The sequence below is a fragment of the Chaetodon auriga genome, chromosome 5 (assembly GCF_051107435.1).
Source record: "Chaetodon auriga isolate fChaAug3 chromosome 5, fChaAug3.hap1, whole genome shotgun sequence".
NCBI lineage: Eukaryota > Metazoa > Chordata > Actinopteri > Chaetodontiformes > Chaetodontidae > Chaetodon > Chaetodon auriga.
The window spans coordinates 10253794-10271926 of record NC_135078.1 but is presented as its reverse complement, the minus strand read 5'-3'; the positions used below and the strand labels follow the sequence as shown (position 1 = coordinate 10271926).

General features: G+C 40.9%; 1 protein-coding gene across 4 annotated transcripts in view; it reads right to left on the bottom strand.

The window, feature by feature from the left end:
- Window positions 1–18133, bottom strand: part of unc13ba (unc-13 homolog Ba (C. elegans)) — a 163168-nt gene that overhangs the window by 23413 nt on the left and 121622 nt on the right. For 3 of the 4 annotated variants that reach the window (XM_076730110.1, XM_076730112.1, XM_076730113.1), the window contains exons 9-18: window positions 13590–13658; window positions 12909–12998; window positions 11986–12126; window positions 10848–11074; window positions 10344–10429; window positions 10168–10203; window positions 8756–8797; window positions 7216–7342; window positions 6437–6533; window positions 3600–3743 (exon numbers count right to left, since the gene is read on the bottom strand). In XM_076730110.1, coding sequence (XP_076586225.1) covers window positions 3600–3743; window positions 6437–6533; window positions 7216–7342; window positions 8756–8797; window positions 10168–10203; window positions 10344–10429; window positions 10848–11074; window positions 11986–12126; window positions 12909–12998; window positions 13590–13658 — 1059 coding nt within the window. The remainder of the gene's footprint in view (window positions 1–3599; window positions 3744–6436; window positions 6534–7215; window positions 7343–8755; window positions 8798–10167; window positions 10204–10343; window positions 10430–10847; window positions 11075–11985; window positions 12127–12908; window positions 12999–13589; window positions 13659–18133) is intronic. The other variant, XM_076730114.1, reaches the window with a different exon arrangement.

Below are 18133 nucleotides of genomic sequence, written 5' to 3'. Positions count from 1 at the left end.
AGAGCAAGTCTCAAGTCACGTCTCAAGTCTTTATAAGGGAACTGTGATTGACCATTAAAATGACATGGCGTTTAAATATTATTTCTCTTTTCCTGTGTTGTCAGATCTAATAATCAAATATGTAGAATGTGTGGCTTTGCATGGTTTATCAAACTCTTGAGACCTGAAAGTTTTTGCTTTCAAGACTCAAACACTTCAAGTCTTAGTGGAGTAAAGTCTCAATTTGACTGCTGTGGATACAAATCTAAGCTAGCTCCCACCAAAGTGAAGGACCTATGGATATGAGATGGACATTGTGCCTAATGACAGTTCCTCATGGTTAGAAAACTAGCAGAACAAGTCAAACAACTTAGTCTTTTTAGATGGCAGCCGAGGGATGACAGTAGATTTGTTGGGAGTGGCAGTGATTACAGAAAGCACCAAGCATTATGCCTTCATTGATCTGGTAACTTCTTGTGTTTTATGTGCTAATTTCTGTTTTGGCAATTATGCTCCTGCCAATCACAGACTGTGGGCGGCACTCAATGAACATGTTTTTCCTTGGATCTCTCTTTTTCCCAGAATCTGTTTTATTTTTCCCAAATGCTGTGTTTTGTTTTAATGTCTCTGAATTCTGTGTTTTACGATTGAAGCATATTTAGTCATCAGAAATCAGAGTGTCATATCATGTGGTGCAGGGATAAAATTTCAACAGTTCAATAAGAAAATATTCAAAATGTAATTGATATCAATGAATGAGATCCTCCACATGCAGCTCGAACACACTGTTGGTCTGATGGAGGCTGTGCTCGCTCCTTCTTGTTTACAATGCTTGACCAGAGACCAATGTAGCTTTTTCTTCGACATGATTCTCTCTCTGTGTGTATGCGTGTGTGTGTGTGTGACACCAAAACACAGCAGCAGCATGTTTTTTTGTGTTCATTCAGTGTAGGTGCTGTGATAAAATGCTTAGGTAAGGAAACATCCACATTTGGCAATTTCCACAATATTCCACATTTTGTAGTTCACTATATGCAACACATTTGAGTTTGCAGTTCAGTTGCTTTTGTGTGGTGCTGTGTGTTGTGTCTCTTTCTGTTCTCTCCTCTGTGCATCTCTCCAGGTACCGACCTCCCCACCTTGCAGCTGCAGTGACTGATTGGTTGCAGCTGTTTTCAATCATCTCACTGGAGCCTGGAGCTTTAAAGGTATGGAAGGAAGTACAAATGGGGCCAGTGGTCCATCCAGCAGTTTAGTCTGCATGTTGGCAGCTGTAGCCTGCCGGGTGCAAGCCACTTCATACTATGTAAGTGGGTTTAGTCTTAATGTTACTCCCATCATCCTCTGGTAATTCTCAGGGATGAAACATTAGTAGGCAAACTTCTACCTGCACACAAATTGCATTGTACATAACAATACATGCATCTGTGCCTGAGGTGTGTGGTACAGTATAAATCAGGCAGATCAGGTACTTAAACTCTGAAATGGACAAAATGGTCTTCATGACTTTGGGTACTGTATTATGTCCTAGACAGGTATCCTGGGCTTTTTGCACATATTATTATGCATTGCCCAGAATGGTACAAAGAGCAAAAATCCACCAGCAATTGGAGATCCTGGACAAGAATAGCAAGTGGATCAGAGGAGTCGATCAGATGCTGCAAAGTCTGCAAAGTGGCACTGTAGAGCAATGTCCACAAGCATGGGTGTTTTCAAGCTAACATCTTTGGGACCCTCAGGAAATACTGTAGATCATTAGATGAAAACTAGACCTGCATGTCAAATCAGATGATGTGTTTACCTCAAAAACTGCCCATATTCATAAAACAAAAGAGACAGCAACTATACAAAGTCCCTCAGCTTTATACTATTCAGGACATTGACAGCTGGTTGCAGGGATGTGCTGTTCAGGGAAGCACTGCACCAATAAAAGAGAGTGAGAGCAAAAAGGTTTCAGAAACTTCCAAGAAAAAGTATTTGCAAATGTTAAATGAGGTAGGAAATTCATCTGACATGTTTGTTAGGCCTTCAGGATACACAAAATGCCTTTTGGTGAGAAACGATGAATGTCATGTTTGTTTACAATAAAAACTCCACAGGGTACTTTGAAATAATTCAGCGAGTTAATTTATCTGTCGAAATGACAAAAACTGTGCCTGTCTCGAGCTTGCTGTGAGAGATTTCCCTGCTTTCTGCTGAGTCAGCCAGATGGCTCTCTCACGCTCATGCATTAAACATGTGGCCTGATAGCTGCTTGCATTGGTTAGTATGTTTTCCTCTGGTTGTACGACTCTGTCTCTCGTTTTGCCCTTTCGCACCGCTGTCTGTCTTTACTGTCATCTCACACTTGAAAATGAACGATAACTGTGCTGGCCTGGAGGCAGAGGAGACGGAGGAAAAGGGCAAGAGATGGAAAGAATAAGGAGTTGGAGGGTGACAAAGAGGCAAAAAGTGAGAGAATGGACAGTGCATGGAGAGAACATAGAAATAAAGGCAGATATTGGTGGAAAGAATTGAACAAGATGGAGAGAGGATAGATGAACGAGACAGCAGGGCGGTAGAAGAGCAGATGAAAAACAAACTAAAGCTTAGACAAGGAGGAGATGAAAAGGCAGAGAGAGAGAGATTAACATGAGTGGAGTGGCAGAAAATGAAAAGGCAGTCAAGGGCTGGGGACACAGAGATGGACAGCACAGAGTGATGGCTTGCATTAGCCATTCTTTATTTAATGAGTCCCATATTGATCGAGCCATACCACACACACACACACACACACACACACACACACACACACACAAATGTAAGTGCACACCAGTATTCTGCAGAGAAAGATTTGTTAGATTTAATGGCCATGCCTAAAAGCAACTGCATTACATTAAATTTGAAGAAAAAATATGTATGATATCAAAGGGCCAATAAGAAAACACTACACTGTATACGTTTTGCTAACAAATGAATGAACCTCATCAGTCAAAGACACAAGAGATTCAAGGGAGATGTGTAAGTAAAGCTCTTGAGATGACTCACGATTTAAAGCTGCACCAGGAAGGGATTTCGATGGAACTCATCTGTGCCTCCGGGATGAAAAACTTTATCTGCTCTTATTAAGCAGCCATGTATTTGTGCTATAGTTTCATCATAGACAGTAAACTCTGTACATGCAGGACATGATGAATTGCAGCATACTGTTTCCTACACAAAAGCAAGCTGGTAAAAAAAAGAGTTCAAACTTCCAAACAATTGCTGAACTTATTTTCATTACCAATTAATCAATTGACAAATGCTTTGTTGTATAAATCATCAGAAAATAGTGAAAACTGCCATCACAATCCTTTAAATCCTGAGTGGAAGTGATAATGAGAGAAGAGGAAAAGCAGTGCATTTGAGTAGCAGCTCTGGCTCTATGATGCACAGTTTTCATCCATTATATATCTGAAGACATCTGCATGGCTGATGGAGATCCCACAGAGGCAAAGGAGAATATATTGTATGTAAATCAGGCAACTGACCAATCAACAGTCCGTTCTGGAAAGAGAGGAAAGCTCTTTTATGAGCTCATGATGTATATGGGTGACATGGCATCTGCCTATGTTCATGCTTGTGCAGCAGCCGAATCTCACCTTGGCAAAGCGCCGGTTATAATGGCCCACCACGCTGGGGTCGGGGCAGTCCAGCTTCTTGATGATCTCAAAGCTCTGGTTGAGCTGAGTGAAGATGTCCACCACCGAGCTGGAGAACAGAGCGTGCTCAGACGTCTGCTGGAACTGCAGGTGGAGGGACGAGAAAACATATTGCTAAATTTTAGATCACTGGCGCTCTCGTCTTCAATCAAAACCTCAAAGTAGCTCTCCATTTTCGACGTGCTATTGTATTTTCATGACATACTGTTCCTGCTTACTGACTCATACATCCTCTCTACTTTTCTACTTCCTGTGGCCACTGTTCCTGGTTATTCTTGTGTAATTACTCCATAGAGTTCAGGGCCCATTCCAATCATTATCATTCCCTTGAAATGTTGGTCCTGGTCTGGGAATAGAGGGCTTATTGAACCATGGCACTAATCATATGTTCCTGCAGATAAATTCATCAGCTTAATGGTTAAAATGTAAATGTAAATGGTGCCCAGAGGGTTAGTGTGGTCGTTTGTGGTAGTCAAGAGAACCATGCCACATATTTCCCATGTGACTGAGTCCTGCTCTTGTATCCAGTGGTCTCTCTCACTCTTCGAAACTTCCAGTGTTTGGATCCATAACTGGTTCTTTAAGAGCTAAAGGAGGTCAATAAGCACTTAACAGTTCCTCAATAAAATCTGCCTCTAATGGAGTTAAAAGAATTGTGCTATCAAGCCACTTAAGAGAGTAAAGAGGTAGAGAATATGTATGCTGTTTAAAATAATATCTGCTCAGAGTATTATATGATGGCTAATATACAGAAGCATCCTTCCAGTGGTTTTTGGGCATCTGGGCACCTCCACCCAGATGGAGCTCTGAGTCTATCATCCCCTCCCATTCCAGAGCGCTGTATGTGTTCAGCATTTACATATTGATATATTTCATATTAGTTCACTTTCATTGGCAAATTCCTTTGTAATGTGAAGACATTACAGACTAAAGCGACCGAAACCATCTACAGGCCATGAAATAATAAAGAAGCATCCGTCCTCCCATACTTTCTTCGAGGAAAGTATTGTACATCATGTTCCCACTGTGCAGTAAAAAGTAGTCCAGCCCTGACCAACAGGCCTCTAAAAAATCTCCCGAAGCAGCACAGCTCCCTGAAGATAAGGTGCAGGGGCATCAGGAGGTCAAGAGACAACACTTGTCCATCAGTCTGGGAATCTGGGACTGGCTGGACAAAAGTAGAACTCAGCTCCACCCGAATGAATCGAAGGCTTCTTCAAAGCGTCGGTGAACAAAGGGTCATGAGGCTGAAGCTGTCTTTCATTCTGCTGAGGATATCAGTGTTGTGGAAAGCTATCATATCATATCAATCTCACTGTACAGTTTTTCTACTAGTGTTGCGCTATGGCTCCTTTACTGCAACACGATCAACACTTCTCACTTCAGCCGTTGGAAGCAGCAACAAATGGTGTTGTATGGTGTACGGGTACCAAGTAAAAAGAAACCAGTCGTTTCAGTTTTCCATCACAAGCAGGAATTACAACAGAGAAGTTTAAACTTTAACATGCAAGTGTTTTTTAATAGCACTGAAATTGCTTTCATGTAATTATTTATTCGTGTCCTGATATCTTCAGGATGTGAGTCACCCTCCATTACTCCTCATATCCTCTGTCTGATTTCCTCTCTGTTGAAAGCAGCGTTTGCAAATGAAAATATAAAGAGAATTTGGTACTTTTTATTACATTTATGCAAGATTTGCAATTCATAATAGCTTAGATCGCAAATATAATGTCTCATCTAGACTCATTAATAAGCTTTCAGATTGTTCCTGTTTGCCTAAATTCAATTCTGGTGTCTGGTGAGAGAGTTTGTCCGTCCACAGGAAATCAGAAATTGAAACTTCAGAGTGAAATGCTAAATTATCCTCCAGCAGGGAGACTTCTGAACAAGAGATCATTGCTTAAATTGGTAGACAAAAGCATGCTTTTATACAGTTACTGGCCGTTGAAGTGAATGACGTTCAAACAGCGGCATTTCCACCCACCTTACGTTGAACACAACATCCCCGTGCTTCCTTCAATGCTCATAGACACATGCACTTTATTGAGAGGTGCAGTGTGTAGGAAGGTTCATTTTATTGCCCTATAAGCCTCCAGAGGGAGAGACCTGAGGCAAAGATATTGGGTGAGGTGAAATGGACAGACGTGTGTAGTTTGACCCTCAGTGCACGCTTTCTTCTCTGAGTCATGTGTGTTAAATCTGACACACAGACATAGATTCAGTGGGACTTTCTGAGGATAATATCATCTCCGATGTCCATTGCGAATAAAGGTTCATAAATCCATTAGGGAATCATAGAAAAATAGAGGCTCTATATAAACTGCCTGAAAATCACCACCATAGTAATCCAGCGGCAGTCGTCTGCACATCCATGGGTGAATTACATACAGCAATGAATTCAGCAAACTCTTAATGGTGGCGATTTGCCAAATTGTAAAGAAATACAGGCAACAAAAATTAGCCGCGACCTATAACTTTCTATATTTGCTTGTATTTTTGAGCCACAGCCATCAGTTTTGTGTAGTTTGCTGGCAAGAAAACATGAATAATTGACAGCTGCGATGTGTTGCCTAGTGACAGCAGGATACCAAACATTGCCACAAGACGAAAATGCGTAACAGTTCATCTCACTGTTGAGATGCCAAATAAATTGCTACAGTCTGTGCTGCAAATAGCTTTTTTGAAACCTAATTTTCAACTTGGATTTTCTCTGCATGCCACGCTGGAAGTCACAGAGCGAACACAAGGCCGTCCACACTGTCGTTTCTTCGACTCACCCCTTCTCTCTTGTCTCTCTCCAGCGCCCCGTGCATGAACTCCATCGACACGTCCTCGTTCTCAGCCAGCCAGGCCAGGACAAACTGGAGAAACCACCTGGAACGATAACAAGACACGGACACGGAGCTATGTCATTAACCTTCCTTTGATGAACCATAAAGTTGACGCACACAAGTTTATTGGAATCATTGTGGCTTTGACAAAGAGTAAACCAAATCTTCTGTAGTTTTGTTCTGAAGCTTGTAGATTCAGAAACATCTTTCAAATCCCTTTTTCATTATGGACCTTTTCTAAACTTCCTTGCATTAATTCTCTCATTCTAATATATTCTATCTGTTGTGTTTTGTTAGTTTTATTTGATCTCATTGAATTTGTGACATTTTTGTTCTCTTAATTGACTGATTTTACTTCTCTCCTTGTTACCATTGTTTGAAACAATTTACCCTTGTAAAGCATCTTGTGACTTTGTTTGGAAAGGAGCTCTGTCAGCAAAATGTATTGTCACTGTTACCATTACTACATCGCCCTGTTATCCATATTTTTAGCATCCCAACTCAGTGAACAGCGCTTTTAGAGTGTGCATGTGTGTGTGCCGATCATTGTGTACGCAACAATGTAAACAAATCTCAATGGAAAGGCAGAAATGATCAATCAATTTGAGCTCCCTTTTGTCTGGAGGAGACAGGAGAAGAGTGAGATAATGAGTGAGTAAAAAGTGTGTGTGTGTGTGTGTGTGTGTGTGTGTGTGTGTGTGTGTGTGTGTGTGTGTGTATCTTACGCAGGGTACTCAGGCACAGCGTCTGCGAAGGCGGGCAGGTCCTGAACATACTCATTATAAAGCCACTTGACCTTGAAGTGCAGGTTCATGTAGTCAGCAGTCTTACAGAGCTTATGCTTCTCGTGTTCTGTAAAAACAACACACACAGGATTAAACAAGCACACAGCAATGGTTTACTGCCTGTTTACAGTCACTTGGTGAAGATTTGTAATAGTGTAACTCTAATTGACCTGACTTTTAACTACTTTCAAGGCAGCATTACATCAGATATGACAGGTAAGAGATGAATGGAGCAATAAATAGACAAAGATCTATCTGTAGTCTGTCCTCTCAAATTCATCGTGGGAACAACAAGAATAAATATGACCAAAAGGTTCCTTGAATTATCAGTCAAATAATACCCTCCTGCAGCAGAGTAACACATGGACTTGTTTGGACCAATTTTAAAAAAAGCTTCAACACAGTGGTGAGATTGTTCACTTTCATCAAAATCCAATCAGTGTTCATTATATGATATGACCCAACAAACAAATGAATGAATGGAGGAACAAGCTCAATCCTGATTTCACTTTGGGCCTCAATTATGGGATGACTCCAATGCTACAAACAAACAGCCATAAGAAGTGGAGGACTCCACCACTATCAGTGAACCAAGGTACTAGTCAACATATTTCTGCAGCTCTAAAATGATACTATACCATGGAAAGAATTTGGGGAATTTGTAATCTAATAACATATTTACTGTAACACTATTTAAGATCTTGTTCATGTCTTACATGAAGTTATAGAAAATAGCATCAAATGCAGCAAATTAGATACATTTTCTCACTAATAAACAAAGATTTCCAATAGATCAGAGGTTCCCAACTCTCAAATCATTTTACTGATGGGCCACAAGGAAACATATGCAAATTAAAAAAGAACATTAAAGTTAATTTTTTAGTTTTGCACTAATTCCCTTAAACTTGGTGCCTGTGTCTGTGCTGCCGGCCATCATGCCCAAAACAACAATATACTGATTTTTCAAGTAATGTGCACAAAGTGATCAGCCTGCCATCGCCACCTTTCAGCATTTATGAAATAGTCTGTGTGAGGTCACGACCTGAGTACTGCTGAGAGGTCTTTTTGCATTTCTACAGTATTATTTTTTTTTAGTAAGCAACCACAAAGATATAAAAACCGTTTACATTTAGTTTTCGTGCTCACCCATTTGTTTTGTCAATCTCCCTCTTTTTCTCTCTCTATTATTATTTCCAAATGAAGGCAGAATAAATGAAGATATAAATCATACCGGAAACTACATTTACATAATTTGTGAGCAGGTGTGTAACTCCTGAAAAGTTTAATTTATCTCTCAGTGTGTGCCTGCTGATGGGTAGCGGGGACCCCTCCCTCCCGTTCACACTGTCCAATATAAAAATGCAGAAGAGGTTGAGAATCTCTACTATGGATGACTAATTACAATTACACATAGACACACACACACACACACACACACACACACACACACACACACACACACACACACACACGGCCTTACCAGCGTAGAAATCAACTTTGCGGATGCGAAATGTGGTGGGAGCTGAGATGGCAAAACAAACCAATCAGAGTTCAGAAAAAGCAGAGAAGCAAGCAATGACTGAGAGGAGAATGGCTTTCGAGGTGGAAAAATAATGTTCGAACACATTACTAGAGGACCTGGAGGGTGGGCTAGACACAGAAAACAAGTCTAGACATGGGTCTCCTGGAGGACTGGTCAGTGGTCAGATTTGTGATTTGGGCTCATAACAAAACACTTTTAGACAGGGTGCTGACTCAGCTACAAAACTTACTGTCTCTGTTGGTTTTAATGTTGTTACAAGCAGACTTGACATTTTCACTACAACTACAAAAGCCCAAACTACGTTGAGTTTTGGAGTCCTCAGTGTGCTCGACAATGATCTGAGGATTCTATAGTTTCTACAGTTTCTACAAATCTAATAAGATACAGTCAGAGTCAGAATATTGAATAGTTATGCAGATTTCAAATGAGACAGACAGACTCTCGAGATATGAGCGTATCGAAGTAGTCTGATGATGATGGCTCACAAAAAAATCATTCTTTAATCTTTAAAACACCTTACAGTATAATGTGGAGAGCTTCAGGAGAAATCAGTTAAGCCATAGACGCAAAACTATCAGTTGGAAAGTGTTATATGTGCTCCATAACCTGTACAAAACATGGACAAAGTCCCTGTGATGTCACACATAGGTGGTGTGTGGGTGGAGCTAAGGTGGACTGAATGAAGCCTGGTTGCTGAAGCCCTGCTGTAAAGTTGGGCATTTTAATATGGATGTCTATGGGGATTGACTTGCTTCTGGAGACAGCCTCAAGTGGCCATTCGAGGAACTGCAGTTTGGCTTCATTTTGCAGGTTGTCGCTTGACCTGCTCTCATCACGACTCACAGTGACCATAACAGGATTTACTTGTGGCAGTATACAGAGAACAGGCCTAAACACTGAATAAAAATTCATTATCATTTTGCTTTTCGATGACCAAGAAAACATCAGCGTCCTTTAAGGAACTACCGGCAGCTACAGGTGGGCGTTGTTTAGATGTGACGACAGCGTGACTGTTTATTCCAATACAACAATGGCGGCTCCTAAAGAGGTTAGTGCAGATGCTGCTATAGCATCAGTTATATCAGAACTGGAGAGTATTTCTTCACTGAGAGAAGAACAAAGAACAGCACTGAAGGCTTTTCTCCATGAAAAAGATTTCCAAACACTTTCCATGGACGTCTTCCCAGATGGTTCTGTGTAACAAACCATCTGGCACGTCAGGTTATAGCTTAGGCTCTCTGACTCTAATTTGTGATCCAGCATCGACAAACAGACAACAATACAGCAGCTGTCCCACGACCGACTCTTCTGACTGTCATCAGCTACATCATGTTTATCTATAATCTCACCATTGTTCCAGCGGTAGTGGTCAATTTTATGCAAAACTGGAAGAGATGATGGCAAAGAGAAGACAGAAAGTTGATGGAAAAACTGCATGACTGTCTGAGTTGTTACTTTTTCTCTCTCTAACACACACGCACACACACACACACACACACACACACACACACACACACAATCTTACCCTCCAGGGCATATTTCATGTCCTGAGCAAACAGCATCCACATGACCTCAGCGCTGACTTTACCCACGTTGAGTTCCTGAGGAAACCTGAAAGGGCAGAAGAAGTCAGGACCAGAGTAAGAGCAGCAGAAAAAGTATTACTCTGCTGGTGCTTATGTCTGTATGTTAATATTCTGCTTGGCATTCAGCTTGCTAATGGATGCTTCCAGTGCATTTGATCAGACGTATGACTGTACGGCTACACATGAGCCGAGCATCCCTGAGGAAGCTGCATAAATACACAAACATGCAATCAAGCAGGAGACACACACACACACACACACACACACACACACACACACACACACAGTTGTTTGGGGTTTTCTCAGACCTCGGAAGCTCGAAACGAATGAAACAAATTGATATTACATTTGCATGTACTTCTGTATGAATGATTGTTTCAAATATGAACAGAACTGGGACTTTTAAAATTCATCTTAATCTGTGATTACAGAGTAAAACTGACTGGTTAATGATGGGTGTGTAGGAGTTCTTGTCCTCCTCAATGATGGAGACGATGAGTGTGATGAGTTTAGGCCAAAAGTCCAGATTCTGGATGCTCGGGCCCTGCTCCTCCTGCTGGCTCTCCTCTTTCTTCTCCTCCTCTTCCTCCTCCTCCTCCTCCTCCTCTTCATCATCATCCTCCTCTCCTTCTGCTTTTTCCTTCTTCTTCTTTTTCTTCTCTGGCTCAGGCTACAAGCGGGGAGAAGACACAAAGAGGAACATATGTAAGAATTGAGTTTACAGCTGTGAGAAGGTGAATTGAAAAGCAGATGTCCTGCATTCACAAAAATAAACACATGCTGTTATGAAATCAGTGGCAGCACAGAACAACTTTCAGTGCTCAACAGTTTTCAATGAATGATCTGCACTGAATAATTTATAAGAAGAATTACAATATTATTCCTCCGCTGTGATGAGAGGATTTATCTTTTTCAAATGCCCTGGCTCCATGTTTATGTGACAAGCTTCTGCACACTCCATAAGGCTGAAAAGGAGACTTTTCTTGATTATCATGCAACTGTTGTTCATTTATACTGAACACAGACTGGTTTAATGAGTTTAGACACATTAAGATATGAATCTTTCTGGGCACAGTTAAAAATATTCAGTGTTCTGGAGACAATTCTTCAGCTGACAGAGACTCAGTTAATTAGTGCACCAATTAAAGCTAATCCAGTCTGTGCTGTATCTGCTGAGATTAATCTGAGCAATGGGAGGAGATGAAGCAAGAAGTACCATTCAGATCCTGTCTTTGACTTACATGCTCCAGAATGGACGAGCGCATTTGTCAAAGACACACTCCAGGACCCAAAAAGCATTATGTGTCATTAGTATGCATACTGACATTTGCATATATTTTATAGATTTTATTACAGTATATCATATAGATAAGTTTGCACTAGCACTAAAAAGGTGGAGGTGACTTTGGACCTCAACAGTCCTGTGCTATGTTGTAGTTAAAAGATAACTGTCAAACTGGAATCAATGACTTTTACATCATTAAATTCCCAAGCTAAGAAGTAAGATATCCAGGATCCAGACCCATTTCTCCAGAGTGTCAACTGTAGCCGCTCAAAACATGTCAGCGCTCAGCAACTCACTGGTTGTACGGCGGGCTGGAACTGGCGGTTGAAGAGCTCCAGACAGTTGTTGAAGATGTACTCGTAGGTGGAGTTCAGACAGGCCTTGACGCAGTCACGCACCACGTTGGCGGCCCTGGGAGGACTCTGCAGCTCCAAGACCTGCACAACACCGGACAATGGAGTGGGAAGATAAGTCAGATGTGACTACAGAGACACACGGACATTCATAAGCCATATAGTAGGAAATGTATGACATTATCATATCACTTTGGTCAGGGAATCTAGAATATAAAGTCTTTGGGATCAGCAGATATTTTTGATTTTCTCATATGAGGCTTTGACAGATCGTGCCTTAGGGCTTTAAGATTTCAGCTATCAGAGAACTGTAACAAGTCAAATCACAGAAAAAATAGAAAGCTCCTCAAACAAAATGGAAGTAATACAGTTTTCATACAATATCCACAAATATGCACTCATGTATACATGACAGCATGAACACACGAACACACACACACACACACACACACACACACACACACACACACACACACACAGATCCATGACCTTTCCTCTGTCCTCCACTGTGGAATCAATCTTCTCATAACAGACCTGAACTCGACAGCACGAGCTCAGTCTGAGAGACATTAGTCAGAGGCTGCAATCAATCCTGCAGCGCTGCGGCTCACCTCTGTGTGTGTGTGTTTGCTCTTGTGTTTCTTCCCTTATGAAAGTCTTCACAAGGACCAATATCGACAAAAAAAACACCGATTTTATGCATTTTGTAGTGACAGCTGACTGGTGACTGCAATAAAAGTGTGAGAGTGGAGAGTTTGATCAGCGTTGCTATGATTATCACACTCCACTCTAACCTGCACTGAAACCAAAACTAACTTGTTTGTGTTCATGATTTGGTGATTAATGAGCTGATGTTCAGTTTCTACCTTCATCCTGAAGAAGGTGATGCTGGTGAGAAGATCCACTGTTGACTTGAGGTCATGGAGGCGAGGCTTGCTGCTGGCTGGGAAGTTGTTCTGAACACACACACACACACGCACACACACACACACACACACACACACACACACACACACACACACACACAAAACAACTCATGTAAACATTTGCTCCTTTTAGGGTCTTTTGTTTTGCTATAAGAAATTTATTTTTGCAATCATTGGTGGCTGTTTGCCGTTTTAATGTTCAGCATATTGAGCTCCCAGTTGCTCAGCTTTATATTTCTCAGTGAAAATACGGAGACATCATCCTGACAAAAACTATATGAAAAACCTGCTGCAACCTCAGAATACACTTGAGAGCTAGAAAATAAAGAGATGGAAAAATAAAGAACATCTGATTTGCTGAGTAGAGAGTATTTTTAACATCAAGAGCATACTGGAGGAAATAAAGATGCCAAACGGCAGCAGAAGGTGGTAAAATATTTGTTGAAGACAAAAGCTTTCACTTTGAGGCAGATGATGAGTTAGGACTTAGATTTATACCTACCCACCACGTCCTTTTTGTGAATGAATGGGGACAAACCTACATGTCACTGGGATGGATTGAAACTATAGATCTGAACGCGGTGAACAAAGGAATAGCAGCGGCTGAAAGCAGAGACTCACTCTGTACATGGAGAGGTCGATACGCAGGGAGTTGTGCAGCTGATCCAGGAGCTTCACAAAACGATCTCTCTGTTGGAAAAAGAGAAAAGAAAGAGCAAATAGGCCGTGTTCATATTCTTGCTCTTGTTCAGATAGTGAGGAAGAAACATGCACAAGCAGGCTGTGTGAGAAGTACCTCAAAATGAGGACACAATTCTCCTGCACATGTCCAAAATATAAGACCACGTGAGCTACATAAATACATTTCAGTTTGTAAAAGCAGTTCCACACTTTGTGACCCTTGCTGGTGATGAAAAGCTTCTTTTTGTGTTGCGGGAACACAGAGGCATTCAACGGCCGTTCAACAACTATCTCCACTAGACCTTGTGAAGTCAAAACAAGTTTTAAACCAATAAGCTTAAATAAGTGAGCTTTTCTTTTTTTTTTTTTATCTTGAAACCTTTTCCCTTGTTCTGCCTTGGAGTGCCTACAAAAACCTCTTTTCTGTTTTCTTGTCTATTCTGGACACTAGTAGCACCAAAGAGCAATGTTTTCACAAATGTTTGTTCTGTCCATGATGGAGTAATTTCACACATGTGAGCACACTATCCATTTCATATAATCCACTTATCCACAAAAACATCAACTTTGACCTCAAGGATACACACAGGCTTTGGTAAGGAATACAGACTTGGCCTCTGCATTCATATGATATTTGGAGGCCATTCAGTGTATTTACATTGTGTAATTGCTGCCCTACAGACCAGTTTTCATTGTTAGTGATTCAAACTGTGCATCCAGGAAATGCTGCATGCACACAGTAGACATGTGGCCATTTCACATAATGCTGAACCTGAGGTGGGTAGTAACACATTACAAGTAGCCCACATGAGTAAAAAAAGTGGTATTTTTTAAGGAATGAGTACTTTTCATGTTCCTTTTTTCAAGAAGGTACTTCTTTGTACTTGAGAATAGTAACACTCTCTACTTCACTACATGTGCCATTTCTACCTTCCTTACATCTAGTGTGCTCTCCATGCAGGGGTTGAGTGTAGTATGAGATGAGCACCTGCACACAAGTTGAAAGCTGAGCTTCCAGTGACAGTCCCTGACCACATCTGGCCACGCTTTCTATAGCACAATCTAAAAAAGACAACAATTCCATATAGGAGGCGCTTGGTGGGTCTCTCGAACAACACTGAGATCTCCACTTTTAAAAACTCTTCTTCTAACCTCCACGAGCACACTGTTGCACACATTGTCGGTGAGAGTGTAGTTCGCTAGCTAATTTTACCAATGCTATGAAATCTCAAGAAATAAACCTTTAATGTTTACTTTTTACATTTCTTTACATTACATTCATATATCAGATGCTTCTGTGCGGTGACTTGCACACTTGCAGATCATGCTCAGCCGGAGTAATTTGGGTTTGTTGTTTTGCTTAAAGCATGGAGACACATGCACGGGAGCCACTTTATGATCAATGGCCAACCAGCTCGACCACCTGAGCTACAGCCTGTAGTGGTGTCCCCACTGCTTCATTTCATAATTTAGGCACTACTCTCCCTCATGTATTTTGGCAACAAAAATGCATGAACATATCATGCCAATAAAGCACACAGAAACTGAGAAAGAGAGAGTAGTCTGGCATACTGAGAGTCACGACATGGCTGACAAACTAACAAGATGAGTATTTTCTGACAGAGAGAACAAGGGGGAGGAAGAAAGAGACGCAGGGTTTCCAGTCTTGCTGGAAAAAAAATTACACATGAAATATATTTATCTAGAAGGCAACAATACCAGTGAACCCCAAATTGATGCAGTTTGATTGCATAACAGTTGAAAAGTGAAACAGCTGTCATACCTCAATCTTTTACTTTCTTAGTAACCAGTCTTGGTTGCATAGCAATTACTTTGTGCATTGTTAGTATGTTGGAAAGGGTTTCCCTTTGTTTGTATCTTTGGAATGAAAGCATGAACAATGGCCAACATTAATTGGCACTGAAGACCAATAAAAAAAATTGCCAAATTCTAATCAACTCTTGAAAGGCTCTTTCAACTCTTGTTTTGTTTGTGTCTGTGCGTCCCATGGTGGCAGGAACAATGCAAACAGTTAGTAATTCTGGATGAGAAAGCAGAAATACAGCGTTATAGCAATGTGAGTCATGACAGTTAAGAAACCAAGGAGTCAAGTTTGGTTTTGGATGAGAGAAAATGAACAAGGGGGAAGGAGAAATCCCCTAACACTAGCTTGCACAGCTACATGCCAAAGCTCAGCTCTCAAAGGATGAGGCTGGTAATATTCTATGTTTTTTATTGTCAACAATTCCTCTAAAACTGAGTTTTAGAGCTCCACGGCACTCCACAAACACACTATAGTTTATTTTGACTTGATCCCACACACACACCGTCCTCCTGCCATCAATACTAGTTACCCTTTTTCCTGTGTGATATCTCTTTTTCCCAAATTTAAAAGCTGTACTGAACTAATTTGGATCATTTTAATGCAACGTAACATGAGGCGAGTGGGTGCTGCGGTGCTGAAAACTGCTGGCGACCCACAGTGACTTGCTAGCAGAAACAGAGAATTTTATAAGGACATTGAATCTGGATCAGTAAATATGCATCAGGATCAGATCACTGGCCCAATATCCCATCTTCTCAACAAGGTCAGTTGTGATGCCAATCCACTGGATCAGATTATTGAATCCTTATTTTTCTGACATCCACAGTAGAAACCAATCAGTTTGGGGCTGAATACCAGTCAGGGCAGAGTGGTTTTGGTCATTTTATGGGGTTTGTTGATGAGAAGGAAAATATATCAAATCACCAACCCAACCGAACAGAAAAGTGAGAGGCACAACCTGACCTAAAAAGACTGAGATAAGATCAGTTTTGACCTGAAAACAACACATTGTCACATTGTCCTTCCCTAAGGCAAGTCCCTCCTTGTCCTCACACACACACACACACGCACACGCACGCACGCACACACACACACACACACGCACACACACACACACGCACGCACGCATGCACGCACACAGTAGCAGTAATAATTGTAATTGTTTCATTCTCCTTTCCACACTGAGGGGCAGGTTAGTCCCTTCAGGTCCACCGCAGTGATTCTCAGCCTGGGGTGAGCGAACACCCCTGCCCTCTGCTGCTGTGACACAATTTATGTGACCATAAAACATTTGGCATATGTTTCAACTCATCAGATGTGTGATAAATATCTTTTTTATTTGGGAATAACTCACGTTACATTCCTAAAAGTTTCACCTCACAATTAAGTTAAGTAGCCTGAAGGGGAAAATGGAAATGAACATTTGGAGATGAGCTTGAGCTTTTCTGCATTAAAGTCTGCAATCAGGTTTATTATTCTTGGAGAGTAAGTGAGCCAGTTAATCAGGTCTAATACATAACATTTCCATATTAAAATGTCTAAAAACAGCTTCACCTGTGTGAAGTGTTTTGTTGATTTGTGAACTCACATTATCACAAAATTTTTCCAACAACATTCAAACCCAGAGAAATCTGTAATTTTTTTCAAGGTAACGGTGCATTTCATTGGTCGCTTTACTTCAATCCTGAACATTTCTGCCTGTCGTGTCACATAGATTTTCATTGGCAGTGGTGATTATTTAGCAATGAAGACAACTGCGCCCATGATCCCATGCGACTTCACAACATTATCAAACTACTTCTGCTTTCATTGTGTTGACTGAGAGACCCATAACAGCAGAAGTTACACACTGTGTGTTTAAATAAACCTCCAGAAGCCATTTTTTGTATTTTTTTGCATATAGTTCTCATGTTTTTTATTCTGTCCTTAATTTCTATTTTTGTTCTGATCAACAGCCTGAGACAAAGTGCTTCTCCTGTATCTTCAGACATTACTTAATGTTGTAGATGTTGTGTTGCTCAGACGAAGCTACACATTATGTCTTCTTTGTGATGCTGAGACACAGTAAATAGGGCTGGAATATGCTTTAGTAGATGCAGTGAGTTCAACCAAATCACACCATCTCCTTCCATCTGAAACAAATTCTCTCTCACAGCACTGACAACTGATGTAACCAAGCTGGTGTCAGCACCAAAGCCTCTTAGTTTTCCTTGTGGAGCAGAGGCAGAATCACCACATGCTAATAAAATGACTTTGAACAAGCTGTACAATGTATTTTGGTACTGTTGTAGGGAAAATCAAGACACAGCTCTGAATTTAGTGAGCTGGTATGAGTTTATTAGCGGTCTTCAAAGAACCAACAGCAGGTATCCATTTCAACCCAAGTAATTATTAATGTATTATTGAAAACTTGTTTTCCATGTTGTACTGTATTCAGCTGACCTGCTGTGCACTGACTGAAAGACGTTCCACGTTAGGTAAGCTATTAATCAGAGTGTGCCAGCTCAATGTTGTCTCCATTTTCCATACAATCAACAGTAATAAAAAGGACCTCCTGAGAAATCACTATTACACATCACTTCCTTTCTAGGAGATAATGATACTATGGGAACCATAAAATAAAATGTTACCCAGTTGTATTTGAATTTCTCTGCTGAGG